Source organism: Thamnophis elegans, chromosome 3 (genome assembly GCF_009769535.1).
Source record: "Thamnophis elegans isolate rThaEle1 chromosome 3, rThaEle1.pri, whole genome shotgun sequence".
Lineage (NCBI taxonomy): Eukaryota > Metazoa > Chordata > Lepidosauria > Squamata > Colubridae > Thamnophis > Thamnophis elegans.
Window position 1 is genome coordinate 39,122,363 of NC_045543.1, and position 19,188 is coordinate 39,141,550.

The 19,188-nt window shown below is 36.0% G+C and overlaps 1 protein-coding gene across 1 annotated transcript in view; it reads right to left on the bottom strand.

Moving 5' to 3' along the window:
• ADGRL3 (adhesion G protein-coupled receptor L3) overlaps positions 1-19,188 on the bottom strand; it is a 453,165-nt gene that overhangs the window by 151,176 nt on the left and 282,801 nt on the right. Inside the window, 2 exon segments of the mRNA XM_032213192.1 lie at positions 3,037-3,257; positions 10,160-10,369. Coding sequence (XP_032069083.1) covers positions 3,037-3,257; positions 10,160-10,369 — 431 coding nt within the window.

Genomic DNA, 19,188 nt, shown 5'->3' on the forward strand with positions numbered 1-19,188 from the left:
GAATTTAAGGATAAGGGGGCAAGGGGAGCAAGATAATGAAGGAGTGGAAACAGAGGGAAACAAAAGGCAGACAAAAGAGGTTGAGGCTGTGTCAGGCCTGCAGTCAAATTCTTTTTAGAATTTTTGGCCTGCCACACTTTTTCTCTCTTTCTTTACTATGCTGTTTCATTAGTGGGCAATTGGGAGGGGGGAGTAGTAAGGTGTAGAATGTGTTGTTGTCATTCCTTTGTAGAAGCCCAAGATCATTCTTTGTCTTTGCATCTCTGCACCTGACCAGAACTAGATGGGTAGAAATGCCAGTGTGGCAGAGGATGATTGAATCATGTGACGGACTTGTGGGTGTGGGGCAAGGTTTTGAACTTTCTACTGGGTGGGAACCTAGGAAGCTTTCAGATTTGGGATTGCCACATGTACCAACATGTCTCCCTTATTAAATTGGAAGTTTAAGGATAGTTCTGCCTTGTACTCTGATTTATTTTTGGATGATATTTGGAACGCTGACAGGCTGTTAGTGACATAAGGGAAATTGAAGGGGGAGGTTTTGCCCCAACAAAGAGAAATAAAAAACATCCTTTTGGTGGTGACCTGGGGAAAGTTGGGGAGAGTGGATGTGCCGAAGCAAAGAGAAGGGAGAGGCCAGGAGCAGAGAAGTAGGAGAAAAGACTTACTAGGAAAAAAATGAGACAACCAGAAAATTTTATGTGGGAGGATATAAAACTAAGATAAGGGTTTTATTTCTAAATATGACAATAAAATGGAGTTGCTAATTGATTTAATGTAATAATGGAAAGATAATTAAGCAAAGGTTGAAATATATGGAATGTGGATAAATGTGATATTGATGTGGGGAGGTTGTGAAAAACATGACAATAAAATGGAGTTGTTAACTGGTTGAACATAACAATGGAAAGACAACTAAACAAAGCCCAAAATATATGGAATGTGGATAAATATGAAACTGATATGGGGAGGTTGGAAAGCAGAGGTTTGCCATTCACTTTTATACATGATAATTAAACTGAGTGGCAAATTGACTGGAAACGACAACAGAAGGACAACTAAGCATGGGTTAAAATATATGAAACATGGATATACATAGAACTTTTAAGATGATGGAATAAAGCGAGATGTTCACCGTTTGTTATTCCATACAATAGATTAAGGGAATTGAAATGAATATTGAACAGTAAGGTTTGCTACTTATAGACAACTAAAGGTAATCTAATCCAAGACATGGAAAAATTGGAGAGAAAACATGAAATACACTTATAATGGGAAACTATTGAGACTTAAAGGCAGAATCACAAATTGGGGCGTGTAAGGCTGTATAATTATATAAAGATAATGATGAGAATAGCTGGGAATTGTAACTAGGTCTACATCTCGACCAAAATTAGGCGGGGGTGGTGGTTTAAAAGTACAATGACTGTATATGTATACTTTTTTGTTCTATTTTTCTTTTTCTTTTTTTAAAAAAAGAGGAGTATATGTTAAAAATTAAATATGTATATTGAAAAGAAACTAAATATCATCAATATGAAATGGAGCTTGCCCAGAAGTTGAAATACACCAAGCAAATGAGATGAAGAGTGGGAAGAAAAGAAGAGAGGTAAGGGAAGGAGAGAGGGATAGGAGAGAGGGTAGGAGGGGGGAAGAGGAGGAGAGAAATGAGGAATGGAAAGGGGAGAGAGGAGTAGGAGAGAGGAACGGGAAGTAGAGAAGGGAAGGAGGACAGAAAGAAGAAAGGAGGTAGGGAGGAGGATGAGAGAGGGAGAAGAAAGTGAATGCACAAATATAGTGTATGGAGAGCAGAAGAGCCAATAAATGCTCTTAATAAATGGTCTTTTCTTTCTTTTTCTTATGCAGGGTTGATGGTAAGATGAATTGATGTAAACATTTAATAATATAATACGATGTTGGTTATGCAATAGTATACATGTGATTATATGTTATGAAAATGAAAAATAAAAAACTTTACAAAAAAAAATACTTGATAAAAACACCAGTCAGATGTAAATCTGGATCAGCCAGAAATATTGTGATTCTCAACTTTAAGCAAGAAACCCAGAAATATCTATGACCCAAGGTATCAGCCAAAAGTCTTCTGCTCCTTTGTAAAGAAAAGCCCTTTGAGGCTTTTCTGTGTACTTAGACAAATAATGAACAGTCTACTGACAAACAACATACAAAATGCCTGGCCAAAGAAGAGGGTTAAAAAAGATATTCTGCAATAGGAAAGGACTGCGTGTCATCAGAAATATTTAAGAAATTCAGATTTTTGATGTCCTTGAGATGAGCATACCATGATGGATTTATACAGTAATGTATCTAGAGATCTACCATATTTTAAATATTTTAAATAGTCCTGCCAATACATGCAGAGAAAATCCTTCATTAATAAATTTCATGCTGCCAATGGCAAGCTGGACACTAAGATTCAATACTGTTGTGCCAATTCTAAAGAGTAGGCAAAATGAGGTCTGACCACCCTTTGAAAAGCAGTCCAATGTTAGTTCTGGAGACAACAGTTCTCAGTATATGGATGTGACATTTCGTCAGCACTCAATGTCATTTTATTGCTTTCAACACAGAGAATACAATTTCTGTCCCATTTAACACATTGGTGGGCTCTGTGGAATATAATTCTCAGATGTCAAAATGTTCTAATAAATGACTAATTATGAGTGATAAAATTTGTTATCAATTATTCACTGTGCTTTGGAAATTGGCTCAAAGCTCTGTTGATTAAAAAAGTAAAACTAGTGTAGAGATTGAACTGCACTGCTTCCTTGGCACATTTTTTTCTTAGTATCATGTTTTGATATTTGTAGGTTCCATACTCTCTTAACCCTGGGCATGTTTTTATTTTTCTAAAGTGGAAAATGGTTCTTCCATACAGAGTCTATAAACTTACCTTTACTAAAATGCCTTTTGGGTCTATTTAGTTACAATTGTCTCTGTTCAGTCCATATGCACTCCTACTAGTGTTTCAGATTCCCCTTCCAAACCACAAATGGGACACAAAATGAAACTCACACTTTTCCAGTGCCATAGCTTTTGTAGTCTACTACTGCCGAAACAGCTACAATGACAGCAGGCATGCCGTAGCCAACCAAATAGAAGTATTTTCTACGTGAATGTTCACTCTCGAAGACTTCCACCAACATTATGTAGAGCTGTACTCCTTCCAAAAACATCCAAGTGAAAGCAGAGAGGAAGAAGAAATGCAGGAGAGCGGCAAACACAGCACAGGCTATCTGGGAGAACAAAAAAGACAAAGTAGAACAGTAGTTATGTGTGTACATTGATTAAAGGTGGGTGCAAATAATGCAGTTAGATGAGCCTTCTGCTATTAACATATTAAACTGGAGCTATAAATGTATAGATGGCTCTTGTGATTTATTTATTCTTTATTTTCAGGATTCAACCATTTAATTATTGTTGTAAAGAAAAATGCCGTTATACCATTATGATGTCTTACACATGTGTATCAGTATCAGACTAAACTACTTGGCTTGTTTAGATGTATATGCCAATTCACATATTTACATGTGTTCAGTTGGATTTTGGAATGAGTGATCTTTTTAAAATTATAATACACACTGCAAAACCATGCATTCTGCTTTCAACAATTTCTAAAGTAGAAAGAGGTTGCTGAACAATAACCACACAACTTTTCAATTTTTTCTCCAGAAAATCAGTAGTTTGGTTGATATACCTGTCTCCAAGCACATGGCTAGGCATTGCCATTTCTAAGGGTCTTACTATACAGAGAATGAACAAGTTTGCAAATAAAGAATGGTGAGAAATCCTATAAATGCAGTAAAGCAGGCTTTGCTACATATTAAAAGTTAAATATTTGCAAGGAAAGAAGTAGACAAGTTTCTCCTTTACTCTCACCTTTGAATTAAAGACCTCAAGACACATATCTGAGAGAGTTTGGGGAGATGCTATAAATTATCTGCTTTATTACTACTGCCATTTGCCTCAAATATGCCTCATGTAAAATCTGGTTTATTGGGAAACTCCAACTTCTTTTTTTGGTGTGTTCATGTAAGTATCGACACCCAATGACTGTCTGGAGAAGTTTCTGCAGGTTTGTTGTAAGATTTCAGAAGTGGTTTGTCCTTCCCTGCTTCCTAGGGCTGAGCCTGTCTAAGTGGGGACTGGAATTCATAGTCTCATGACTTCTAGCCTGATGCCTTCATTTCTACACCAAACTCTCTCTCTCAGGGGAAATAGGAACCTGGTTATGCTACATCATAATAAAAACAAGCTTTGTTTTCAAACTGTACTTTACCAATAATAAATCCTTCCAAATGTTGCCAAGAAAAGTGCAAGACCTTATGTCTAGGCACAGTTGCTAGAAGTCAACATTGGTATGAAGACACACAAACAAAAATACTAAAAGAAATAAGGAAGTGCTTCAGAATATGAAACAGAGGAACTACGCACTTTAGTTGATGTATTGCAAGAAAATGACTAGAAACAGCCATTTTGAACATTATGCATTCTTAAGATAGAAATTGATAAAAAATATTGAAAGTCTGAGCTAGATAATAGTTAAGACACAAGGCTAAAGGCTTAAAACAAAAACTGTAATGGTTAAATATAATGACATGCCATTATCCAATTTAAGGATAATACCATGGTAATGGAACTTCAGATAAAGAAATCTGGAATATAATCAGCAGTGTGATGTAGCTACAAAAAGGACAATTCATTTTTAAAAACCCCGAACCAACAAATGATTTCCAAATCAAGATATCGGTAAGTAACTGCTCCATTTTATTTTGCATTGGTCCGGACAACTCCTTATGTCCAATTCTGAATACCATACTAACTGGAATAGGTACAGAGAAGAGCAAAAAAATAAATAAATGATCAGGTCCTACAGGGAGAGAATCAACTCTCCAAAGAGGTTATGAGTCCAAAAGCTTGGAAGAATAAGCTCTGGTTCCAGTGACCAATTCAGAGTGGATCCTCAAATGGGTTCCATGTTTGTGTTTGGCTTTCCAATACCACATCAGGTCAGGAATTTTCCTGGCTTCTCATACTATTATTAAATCCCAAATAAAGGAATCCTGAGGGAGTTTTCCCAGACGTTGTGCTACTATCATCATTAATGAGGAATCCCACCTTTGAGACATTTTTGGAAAATTTCCCTGTCACTCAGTTTCTTGGCCCACAAATTTGGTGGGCACTTTTAAAAAGAAATTTGTATCTAATAATCTAGTAAAACTAGTAAAACTAGAATTGAATATCATCAGTAATTTTCCTATTTAAAATGGGAAGAGATATGTATGCTGTATGTGCACTTAACAATTGTTTGAGTAATCCCTTCTGAATTGTAGCATTTGTCAAATAAGACAGGATATTTAATGATGAATAAGCAACTGTATATAAGAGTTTTTAATCACTGAATTGTATTTCAATATTCCTCAACTGTGCTATAAAACAGCTGTTTTCTAAATGTCATGTATATGCAAATGCTTAATGAAGTAGGGCATCTATTATATTATGTGTCTGAGATACATTATAGTTCCAACTTGATGTAATATTTAGCATCCTAATTTTCTTAAGTTTTGTAGCAGCTGGAAGAGACTTGTTACAAAGGCTTGGTTGCTTTTAGTAGCCTGGGCAAGTTCCTGGCATTGGCACTGCTTTTATTTGGCTACATATCAGATGCTAACCAAAAGTATCTAGTGGTGTGAACTTTATTGTACCTAGATACTGAAGGCTGATAATTCTGTTGCACTTAGTGGAAATTAGCATAAATGGAACCGGAATGAACTCCATCATATACTTGGAAATGTGCCCCAAATTAGATAAATGTCATATTTATCTCTCAACATGCAAATGAAAATAGTAGTAGGAAGCTGTGTTGGATATGGTTGCTGCTTTTGTAAAAATTTGTAAAAATAATAAAGGCGGAATACAAGTAAGCAAGCAAGCAAACAGGAGGCTGAAGGGAGCCAGCTACTTCAAAATCATATAGTTGACCAAACGGGACTCTGAGCTCTGATACCTCTGTTCATGAAAACCAAAAGATGCCAATTAACTTTTTTAGAAAAAAAATTTGAGGGGCTGGAATGAGGATAAAATAAAAAAGTCAAAGTTTTGTTTATCTGCTTTTATAGGGAACATACTATTATGAAGAGCACAGTTTCTTTAAAGATTATATAGATAGGACTACATGAGTGAGGGTTTTTCATGAACATTATTTGTCAGTACACTGTAATCTTTTGCAGTGCTTTAACTTTTTGTAGTATTTATCATTACATTTATTGTAAACATATCCATAATTATACATTTAACCTAGCAATATAATAGGGGCAGATCTTGTAAGTTTCAGGAGGCATATTTAATCCAAATAAGCTCTATTTAAAAATAATTATTTTTCTATAACACATGCCTTGTTTGAAGGAGTACCATCTTGAGTAGGTTGAACCATCTGTTTTAGTTATGAGATACAGTATCTTCTTTAGATTTTCAGTTTGGGACTATGCATAGCACTTAAGTCCAATGTGCTATATCTACAGCATACACAAGAGATAATATAGGCCAAAATAAACTTAGTAAATAAAACAAATTAATAAAAGTTTTTTTTAAAATGCTAATGCCCTTGTTTTGTTCCACTGGAAATTGATAGTTTTCCAAGCTGGATGTTAAACCACAGATAATAGGGATCATATGGAGCTGGGGATAAGGAGCTCTAACAACATACTCTGTAATAGTCATAAAATGGATGAAGGATATATTAAACTACATTGTATACGCCATTTATATACATTTCAGGCTTCAACACTGATTTTTTTTTTTTAAATGCTCCCTTTTTTAAGCAGAGATACACACGGTGATTTTTATGAGGGAATCACAAAATTATAGAGTTGGAAACAACCTTCTAGGTCAGCGCTGTCAAATTCCTGGCCTGCGAGCCAGATGCATCACACACTGAAGAGGAGAGATTGAGAGGGAAAGAGCAGCACTCCAATCTGTTCTTGTCCTTCCTGCTTTGAGGAATTAAGACTCAAATTAGCAGCAGCTTCTCTACAGATTGAGAATTTTATGTCCTTATATACAAAGGAACATAACCTGGAGCAGCAGTTCTGTGATCCTCAATGAAGAATTGGAAAAAAACCACTGATTTGTTTCATTTAAATCTTGTGAATTTATCATTATGATAAATTAATATAAATACAGGTGTAAATTTATGTATTATTGTTTTATTTATTGTTTAATATTGATGAATTTATGTGATGGAATCAGGTTTTGGAGCAATGCTCTGTTGTTGTTTATGCCCACTTGTTGAAGAATGATCCAAAACATATAACTAAAAAAAAAAAATCTCTAAATATAAATCACAAGAATAACCTTGTGGTATGGAGGCCTGTAAGTCTTATCACCAAAAAAATAGATCATATTCTGCCAATTTTGGCATACATTTTTTCAGATGAAAGGACTATCGTGGTGGAATATAGTACAGATTTATTTATTTTTATGTATTTATTAAATGTATTTGCCACCTGATGGTTCAGATGACTCTGAGTTACAGGAGGGAGGCCTTTCCCAGGGAGCAAAGTGGCAGTTTAGCCACTTTGGCATGCAGGAAGAGAGAGGCAGGGCAGATCCTCCCTAACCTTTTATAGAGTATATCTAATAGTTATGCAGATTTGTGATTTATTCTGACAAGATTCCTGTCTACAGGTGAACAGTAATAAAGAAACTGCTGTGAAGTAACTTCTTGTGTTGTTCTTGGTTCCTTCCTTAGCCAATTATCCAACAATATTCTATACAATTATGAAAGAATCAATTACATTTGATAAAAGGTGGCTGCAAAATGCTTTTCAGAAAGTTCTGAAGATGAAGCAAACAAAAATATTTCCAAATGCAAAAGAAGGTGAAATAAATCTTAGATGATAAATTGAAGCAGCTGAAGAAAGAAAGCAAAAGACAACAGATGCAGGGGGAAACAAACCTCTCCAGGTAAAAGCTGAAAATAAAAGAAGTTATATTGAAAAAAGCAATGCAAAGGATAACAATTGAATGGAAAAGATATTTGAGAGAAATTACAGAAATCAAGAACCTTTATGTTAAGATGGGCACAATTAGAACAAACAAGGTAACAATCTTTTGAATAAAGTAGATATAAAGAAGAAATTGCGAAATATATGGAAGTGTACAAAATAGATCCAGAAATTGTTCAAATATGAAGATTTGACCACTATACTAAATCCAGACATTCAGGAGCCAGGTATTAAAAAGCAGAACAAAAGCACTGTTAACAACAAAAGTGCAGGAATCGATGAAACATCAACAGAACCTTTTAAATATTTTGCATGATAATGTAGTTGGAAGAGCTGTTTGCGGTTGTACGTTTTCCAATACGGGGGAGGGGGGGAGGGAGCAGTAAAGAATGCTCAAACTACTAAATAAATACATTTATCTTTTACAGTACCAGGATAGTCTTCAGTATTTTTGCAATCCACAGTGGAACAATACATAGAATGACAATTGTGTAAGTTGACTCAGAAGAGGCAGAGATACTTGAATGCATATTATTTCCATTTGACAGATAATGAAAAAAGCAAGAAAGTTCAAGAAGACTACCTTTTTTTTTTGCTCTATAGATTGTATTAAGGCTTTTGGCTGTTTGGACAACCAAAAATTGTGGATAGTCTTTAAAAATGTAGGCATACGGTCACTCATTTGCTTATTGAAAAAATGTACATAAGGAACAAGAAGTAATAATTAGAACAGACTATAAAGCAACTGAATGAGCGACCTAATGATGACTAATGGTGAAGATCCTTGCCATCCACTCGGAAGGTTTAGAGTTCAATCCTAGGTAGTGGCAGATGTTTCTCTGCTACGTGCAAAGAAAAAAAAATCTGCTGCAAACGCCACATAGTCATCAGGAAGGACATTTGGCTAGTAAACGCCCAGCTCCATCCAGTCTCCCCAACTCTCCCCCGAATTGAGTTTTTTTTTTTAAATGAAGCAACTGAATAGTGCAGATTGGAAAAAGTTAGCCTATAGTATGCATTGTTACCTTATTTATTTAACTTAAATATAATATAATAAATGTTGGACAAGAAATATAATATAATAAATGTTGGACAAGAAGAAATATAAATTCAAATAAAAATTACTGGGAAAAACCTCAAAAAGTTCAGAGATGCTAATGATATTATTTGGATGGAAACAGGGAAGAGTTGAGGAATTTCTTGTTGATTCTGCTGCTCCGTATTAAAATGAAAGCAAAAACAAAAACAACAACATTCAAATAGGTGAAAGAAAAGTTTGCTGGTTGGTGGTTCTGATTTAGAGCTTTAATTTAGATGCTCAAGTTGACCTACATGGCTCTCTCTTTTCCTATTCTTTCTCCAAAGCAATAATTGTGTCAGATGCTAATCTCTTCCATTTCTAGTCACAAGCCTTAACCAATGAACAGATTTTATCTTCCTGGACAAAAAATGTTGATAACTATAGACGTGAAAAGATACATCTGATACTTCAGAGGAGGACTATTAAATATAGTTAAATATTTTAGCCACATAATCCAAGGGTAGTGGTCATTGGGGAAGGCATTGATGCTTGGAAAAATCAAAGGCAATCATAGAAGAGGTTGACAGAAAATAAAGAGGTTAGATTATTTCATTAATGAAATAAGCATCAGCTTATTAAAAACTCACTTTTGATAGACAGTCCTGGCAAAAGAATATCCACTGGGTCATGAAGAGATGGAAAAAATTAAATGACTGAACAAAATCAAAACTTTTAATATAAAACCAACCTAAGCTTTCTGCATTTATGAAAATGCCAGTCAGCCAGAAAATAGATCATATAGAAAGGGTATAGCTGAAAAAAACCCTTCTAAATGCTGAGGGCTACAGTAACTGTTATCTCCAATTCCACCCCTCATGATGTTTAAAATCCAGCATGAAAATGAATTTTTATGAGCTTGAAAGCTTTCTCATGTTTTGGAAACATTTTATTTGAGAATGTATGTGAAAATGGCTGCCCACTCAATTCCAAGCGATTACTCTAATTAGCTAGTTATAATTTTAATTTTAATGGAAAATAGATTAGTGGTGTAATATTACTAAGCCAGAGATAAGAAAAAAGATAATTTCAGCTTTTCTCACTGGTTACTTACTGGTTGGTCCGCCCTATTGATTCCAATAAGGAAGAGAAGTTCTGCCACAAACAAGCTGATGCACAAGTTTTTATGGATAGTGTTCCTGTCACTTTGGAGTCCACGGAAGAAGCAGAAAGTAAAAATGCAGATCAGGAGGCAGACAAGGGACAGAAGAATGCCGACCCAAGTGATGACATCCAGGATCAGATCATGGACTGCATCTCCATGCTGCAAATAATTCAAAAAATATTTATCAATTATATATTGACTTTCAAAAACTAAGAAAGCTCAGTCTAATTGAAACACTTTTGACAGTCTCCATTCTTCTCTCACAAATGTATTGTGTGCATATTAATATCATTGCAGATTATGTAAATTGTTTGTTTGCATTCCCCCCCCATTTGTTTTGTTTAAAAATTAGTACCCTGAAGAGTATCATCTGAGTTTTGATCTCAGCTACACAAAGACAATGAACATAAAAGACACATATTATAGATTAATAGCATTAGTAGTCTAGATCAATCTGAGCTGCAGAATGAGACTTAAAGTGGGGTTCTTTGCTTTGGCAAACTTTTAAATAAAACAAGCTTCTTCAAAAACAAAACCATGAACTCTCCTTAGACTTCACCTATATTGCTTGTACTATGGGAGAAAACAAAACGAAGCCTTTTTTGGAAAGTAGTTCAGTAGAAGTCTGAGAGGAATTTTCTGAAAGTTTCTGAGGGTGCAACACCCTCGTTATGTTCTGAAGGTCTGCTAGGTGGACAACTTTGAACTGTGAGATCTTGAAGTTATCTAGCCTGGAATACTTTCAGCCAGGGTTTCAGGGAAATCCTGAGAGGGTTTTTCTCCCACTGAAGCTAGTCTGAAGTATCTAACATTATCTGAGTTATTTCAAATAATGTTAGATACTTCATACTGGCTGGCCACTACGCGGAGGAGAGCCTTTTCAGTAGCAGCTCCAACCCTTTGGAACGATCTCCCCGTGGAGATTCGTACCCTCACCACCCTCCAGACCTTCCACGCAGCCCTCAAGATCTGGCTATCCCGTCAGGCCTGGGGGTAAAGATTATAATTCGCCCCCACCCGAATGCTGAATGAATGTTGCCTATTTTTTAATTACATGTTATGTTATATGTCATTGTATGTATCCCCTCCTATATAAGTTGTTAGCCGCCCTGAGTCCCCTCAGGGAAAAGGGCGGCCTATAAATAAACTTATTCTATTCTATTCAAAGAAGTAAAGCAGGTTACATCTTCATTTCAGTAAAGAAAACTGCATCATCTCCAAGGCAAGAATTGCTTAAATGAAATGAATCTAAATCACTTTGCACATGCCAATTATAGATCAATATGATATTGGCCCTTAATTAGTTTTGCTTCATGGATCCCTATGAGGTTTTTGATTATTCACTGATTATTTTAATAAATTATATATTTTTAATTCTCTGCCTGCAATATTGATGATTCCCGCTGAGATTCTGCCTGAATTGGAGTAGGTTATAAATATGGTTAAATAAATGAATAAATGAAATAAAATATTTAGAGAGAATAATGATTGCATTTTTCATCCTTTCATATTGGAAATGTGGTTCATTTCAAGAAGATAAAAGCCATCAATAATAAACATCAAAATGAATTTCCACTTTTAAAACTATTATAGTATAGATTAATGCTGTAATAGTATATAGGAATGATTTAACTATTATAGTATTAGAATATTAAGTATTAGTATTAGAATATTAAGAAGGTAAAGCTAGCAATTTTCAAAAATGTAAATTTTAAAATAATTATTTGATATTTTGCATTTGATTTCCACCTGACTGTTCACATTATTTTCCTCTGTAGTTACGTGTACAGCAAATCAAGATTATACATCTAATGAAGTTTCCATATAGACAATACAGCAGCCATATGTAGATTGAGTAAGCTTCCCCTCAGCATGAAATCCCTCCACAAGTTTGAATTGAAACAGATGTTGAATGAGTTCAATTAAATTAGCTACAATGTTTTCCTTCTCTAGCATTCAAAGCAGCCACTTGCCTATCTGCAGGCATAGATACATTTTCATTCCAGCCATAATTTGGTGTTTGAAGTATCATTAGAACTTGAATCCAGTTTAATAAAATGTGTTTTTCTCCTTAATACGCATAACTTGCTCAAATTCCGTAGTATATAATAGGACTGCATGAGGAATTTGTTTAAAAGGGCCCTTCCCAGAGATGCCGCACAATTATTTTATTGTTCATCTTAGACAGAACATTTGATTTAATTGCCAGCTCAATGACAAGCCAGAGTGAATAATTCCTTTGTTTTTTGTCTTTAGTTCATATACCTTCTGGATTTAACAGAGAAGCCTTGTTTTGTATTCAAACTTCTCCTGAATCTGTCTCTATCAATTAACTGACTGCATCAACATTTTGAGGGATTCAGTAGTGGTAGAGACCAAAGACAGTGAACATTTTAGCTCTTTCAATTTAGAGATAATCACTATTTATTTTTTCTGCAGGAGAGCTTTATAGAAATTAATTCATCTTTCTTTCTCTGCCTCATTTGTCATCTGTTTCTTCGTGTAATGAAAGTTTGATTATTAAAATTGCCCTTGGAAAATATAGCAGTAGCACTTTCTAATCATGGGTATCTGTAATACAATCAATCCAGTAGCACCTAAACTATCAGTGCCATCTCACTGGCACAAGGGGGCCCATACAATCAGAGTATAGCATACATCAAAAGCAGGCAGAGGGTTAGGAAGCAATGGAAGCACATGAAAACGTGCATGTAGTACTCTGACTTGTGAGACTGATAAATAATCTTATGGCAAAAGCTCTCCTCATAGTCATCAGCTTTAGATTTGTTAGATGTTGAATGTTTGAATGTTGAATGTTTATTTTATTTATATGCCGCCCTTTTCCCCCGAAGGGGACTCAGGGCGGCTCACAACTCAAACCAGGGAAGGGGTGATACAGACAAAATTAAAAACGACACAAAACAATACATAATTTAAAACACACGACAGTCATACCATTCGAGACGGGGGCAACGGTTCTTTAGCCCCAGGCCTGTCGGAACAGCCAGGTTTTAAGGGCATTGCGGAAGGCCTGGAGGGTGGTGAGGGTTTGAATCTCCACGGGGAGTTCGTTCCAGAGGTTCGGAGCAGCCACAGAGAAGGCTCTCCTCCGGGTAGTCGCCAGTCGACACTGGCCGGCGGATGGAATTCGGAGGAGGCCTAATCTGTGGGATCTAATCGGTCTAGTGGAGGTAATTGGCAGCAGGCGGTCTCTCAAGTACCCAGGTCCAATACTAGATATCCTACCCCTGTACAAGGTCAACATCTATGTATGTATGTATGTATGTATGTATGTATGTATATGTATATGTATATATATATGTAGATCAAGCACTTCCTTAGTCTTAGGCAATCCTGATAGCATTACTGATTTAGGACATATCCATAAGGGATCTTTGCCCCAAATAGACAATTATTCTACAAGCCAAATAGCAAACCTAAGGGATAAGAGTCACCATTAGAGGGTTTATACCCTTTCCTAATATTTCAACTAGCATGTACCTAAACACTTACATAATACAATTCTTGAAATATGCCATTTCATCAGTATTAAATGAAATGGCACCTGTATTCCTTCCCCTTGTACACCAAGAACAAAGAATCTTGAACAATACAAAGTTAATTTTAAAGAAAAAAGTAATTTGAATAAAAAAGAACATGACTTGAGGTAACATAATGTCTAAACCATACAAGGAGATTTACACCAAGGAGAATTTTGCAAATCATATAAACATAAAACATGAACCTCATTTCTGGCGGACAGCAAATTTATAATACTAATACATCTTTTCAGATAACCACTTTTGATTGAAAGCTGGATTTTAATACATAACTAGAAAATGGATGGAAATATCACAGTAATCAAATATTATGGTGGAAATGATGTCCAGATGCACACAAAAGGAATCAATGAACTCAAAACAGCAGAAATACTCCTCCAGCAGACAATTGCTTCACCACACACACAATATACTAGATAATATCACAACTATACCATTCATTCACTCCAATAGCATAAGCTGCAATTATCCTATTATAATTATTTTTGCTAGTAAAACAGCTCTGTCAATGTAATGTTCTGCTTTGTAATGGAGGTATTGCTTAAGTATGGGTCATGAACATAATACTGTCTTCCATTGGCATAGGAAGGCTTCCACCAAATCCTAAAGTGAAATCCTTCTGGTGAATTTTGAGTATACCTTCTCTTATTCCCTTGAACATTTTAAAGTCAATATTAAAGTAATTTAACTGAATACTAAGATTCAATATTTTAAACATGTATTCCAGGCAAACAATCTGTACAAAAATACCAGAATCAGGATTAAGTAGTCTTATGGAATCCAAGTTTTAGCTGTTAATCATGTAACATAAAAAGTCTGGTGGTACCTTTTATAAGCCAACACATTTTAGTGAAAGTCGCAAGTTTTTCGGAGCTACACCTCTGAGCTCATATGGTTTTCAGACTAATGCATTCTATCAGATTCCTTATGATTTTTGGTTACTATAGATTAACATGGTTCTTCTACTATAAATTCTGTTAATCATAAAAGAAAATGAATATTTTGAATAGCATAGTGATGGATCAAATGGGAGAGGAAATAAAAAGTAAGAAACAAAGGAAAGAAAGAAGGAAACAGTTTTTTTTTAAATGTAACTTATATCCTCCCTTTTTTTCTTATTAGTCACATCGCACACCAGGTCATTATATCACTTGCCCAGTTTGTTGATGTCTTCTACAGTCTCTTCAAACTTTAATCTCAGTTCCTTTTCTGACACCTTTCTTGAATTAACAATTATATCCCTGATATTGGTTTCTACAATAGTTGCTTCAAGTGAAAACATTCCAAATGGCTGTGGCTAAGAAGTAACTAAAATAGGTTAAATGGGAAGGCTCTAGAAAAAATTCCCCTTAAACTGATACTATGTACTAGATTAATATGAGAAGTTGAGAAAGGAGTAAGAATAAATGATCACAAAGCAGATAGTTGGGCTTGATTACCAAATGTTTCATTCAATATTATAACTATATGAAATAAGCAAAACCTTTTACTGGAAGATGTAACTTGCAATGTTTATGGCAAGTTTACATTCCTGAAAATAATTTGGTATATATTTAGAACAACTACAAATCCATAACATTGCTTCAAGGAAAGGTTTGTCCAATTGCTTAGAATTAATTTAATCTGCCCTTAATGTTATGCTCCTGACTCAAGAATTAGATAAGACCAAGAAGAGACATTTCAAGAGCTGGAAGCAGTGGTTTCAACTCTAGCTCCCATACCAAGTCAACGACAACATTATCTATGTCATAATTATCTATGCTTCAGATCCATCCACATAAATCTCTGAAGAACATATTAACATATTAACAGAGTTGGAAGGGATCTTGTAGGTCTTCTAGTCCAACCCTCTCGCAGCAAAAGCAGGAGACCCTACACCATTTCTGACAAATGGGAGTCCAGTCCCTTCTTTAAATCTTCCAGTGATGAAGTGCCCACAACTTCTGAAGGCAAGCTGTTCCACTGATTGATTATTCTCACTGACAGAAAATTTATCCTTATTTCTAGGTTGAATCTTTCCTTGATCAGTTTCCATCTGTTATTCCTTGTCTAGCCTTCAGGTGCTTTGGAAAATAGTTTGACTCCCTCCTCTCTGTGGCAGCCCCTCAAATATTGAAACACTGCTATCATGTCTCCCCTAGTCCTTCTCTTCACTAGACTAGCCACGCCGAGCACTTGGAACCAGTTCTCTAATCAGTGGTGGGTTCCTACCGGTTCAGCCAGACCGGTAGCGGTTTGGTGGTCTGGGTTGCTGGAACCAGAAGCAACCCAGGCCTGCCATGCCCCCGAACCGGTTTTCCGGGTGCTGCCATGGGCACCGCCGCCTTGTTTTTTTGCTTCTGTGTATGCGCAGAACAATTTTTTATTGTACTGCACATGCACGTGCGTGAGGCGCACCCATGGGTGAACCAGCAGTAGTGACTGTTGGAACCCACCCCTGCCCCTAATCATCTTGGTTGCTTTTCTCTGCATTTTTTCTAGAGTCTCAACATCTTTTTATAGTGTGGTGGCCACAACAGGTTGCAGTATTCTAGGTGTGGTCTTACTAAGGCTTTATAGAGTGATGTTAGTACCTCACTTGATCTTGATTGTATTAATTCAATTTAGAATTGCATTGGCTGTTTTGGCTGCCACCACATACTCTTAGATCCTTTGGAATTCTGGGATGTAATCCATCAGGTTTGGGTGATTTGTATTAATCAAGATCAGACAGGTGTTCTCTTGCCATTTTTTTGCTTATTTTAACTTTTATTTCTAGTCTGTCTTTTACAGTTATGTTTTTGGTAGGTTGAGCTATAGTTTCTTTTTGCGTGAAGACCAATGCAAAGTATGAGTTAAGTAGCTCTGCTTTCTCTCTGCTGCCTGTTACTTCCTTGCTGTCTTTTTTCTTTAGTGGAACAACTGTGTCCTTGGTTTTGTTTTGCCGTTATTTTCTGTAATGTATATTCTGCCTTAGTTATGTATTCCTCTTTCCATTTTTTTACTTGTCCTTTTTGTCTTTCAATTTGTCAGAGAGATCTTTGTGAAGCCATGCTGATTTCTTCTTTGATTTCTTCTTTTTCAGTGGTATTGCACTGGACTGGGCTTTTATGATCATATTTTTCAAAGTTTCCCAAGCTTCTTGAGTTGTTTTCCACTTTAGGATTTTAATCCAAGGAATCTTTCCCAAGTTCTCTTTGATTTTGTTAAAATCAGCTCTTTTAAAATCTGTTATCATTTTGACTCTGTTATCATTATGTTCTATTGCTTGTGTTTGCATAATGTTGAATTCTAGTATGACATCATCACTCTCACCCAAGGTTCCTGCAACTTCAACCCCCCCTTATCATTTCATCTCTTTTGGTAAGAATTAAATCCATATAGTTGACCCTTTAGTTCCCTCTACTTTTAGGATGACAAAGGTGTCAGCTAGGCTCATAAGGAACCTGTTCAATCTCCCACTTCATGCAGAGTCTGTTTCCCAGTTGATGTTAGTAAAGTTCCCCCATTACTACTGTGGTATTTTTCCTATAGTTGACATTAGTTAACTGGTTAGCAAAAAGTTTTCTAGCAAAAGCTTCTTTGTTTGTGAGAATTAGGTCCAGTATAGATTTTCCTCTAGTTCCTTCCTCTATCTTTTGGACAACAAAGTTATCAGCTAGGTTGGTCAGGAACCTATTCAATTTCTCATTAGGTGCACAGTTAGTCTTCCAATCCCTTGCCAAAAGCCCATCATGGAGGTAGTGCAGACCATGGCCAGAAATTCAAAGTTTTTTTTGGTGACACCAACCCTTTAGCCAGTGGTTCACTTCTAGAATCTTCTGTTCTCTTTCCGGGTGTTGACCTTTCATTGGCAGTACAGATGAAAAAAACTACTTGTGCACCTAACTCCTTAACTTTCTTGCTTAGTTGCTCATAATGTGGCAGCCCCTCAAATACTGGAATACTACTATGCTCTCATGTCACCCCCAATTCTTCTTTTCTTTAGACTAGCCAAACCTAAATCCTGCCACCATTCTACATATATTTTAGTCTCCAGGCCTTTGATCATCTTAGTTACTCTTCTCTGAAATTTTTCCAAAGTCTCAACATCTTTTTTGTAGTATGGTGACCAACATTGGTTGCAGTATTCCAGGTGTGGTCTTACTAGGGTTTTATAAAGTTGTAATAATACTTCAGGTGATCTTGATTCTATGCCTGTTTATACAACCCAGAATTGTATTAGTTTTTTTGGCTGCTGCTGCAAACTGCTGGCTCATATTCAAGTGATCATCCACTAGGACTCCAAGGTCCCTCTCATAGTTACTATTTTTGAGCCAGGTCTTGCCTAATCTGTATTTATACTTTTGATTTTTACTGCCTAAATGTAAAACTTTGCTTTTCTCCACTTTAAAATTCATTTTGTGGGATAGGGCCCATTGTTCAAATTTGTCAAGATCTTTTTAGATCCTGAGCTTATCTTCAAGGGTGTCAGCTGTTCCTGCCAGTTTAGTGTCATCTCAAAATTTGATGAGTTCCCCTTCTATTCCCTCATCTAAATCATTTACGAAGACATTGAAGAGTACTAGGTCTAAGATGGAGCTTTGTGGTACCCGACTGCTTACTTCTCTCCATGTGAATGTAGTACTATTAAGAACTACTCATTGAGTATGGTTTGTTAGCCAGCTACAAATCCCTCTAGTGGTGATGTTGTCTATTCCACATTTTTCTAGCATACCAAGAATTAGGTTGTGGTCTATTTTGTCAAATGCCTTACTGAAATCTAAGTATATAATGTCTACGGCATTTCGCTGGTCTACTAATTTAGTCACTTTATCAAAGAATGAAATAAATTAACAATTTAACAAACCCATGCTAGCTACTAGTTATAACTATTTGCTTCTAGTTGCTTGCAGATCTGTTTCTTGATTATCTTTTCCAGGATCTTCCCAGGTATTGATGTTACTAAATGGTCTGTAGCAGGGGTAGTCAACCTTTTTATACCTACCACCCACTTTTGTATCTCTGTTAGTAGTAAAATTTTCTAACCACCCTCCGGTTCCACAGTAATGGTGATTTATAAAGTAGGGCAGTAACTTTTCTTTATAAAATTTATAAAGCAGAGTTAACAGCAAACCCCTACCACCCACCATGAAAGCTGGAACGTCCACTAGTGGGCAGTAGGGACTAGGTTGACTACCACTGGTCTGTAGTTTCCTGGGTCTGGTTTTTTTCTTATCTTGAAGATGGAAACCATATCAGCCCTTTTCCAATACTTGGGTACTTCCCAGGTTCTCCAGGATTTTCGAAAGATATGTTACAATGGTTCTGAGATAACATCTCCCACTCCTTCAGAATTCTGGGATGTAATCTGTCAGGTCCCTATGATTTATATTTGTCAAGGTCAGATAGGTGTTCTCTTACCTTTTTACAGTGAGCAAGACAATGGCATGATCATAG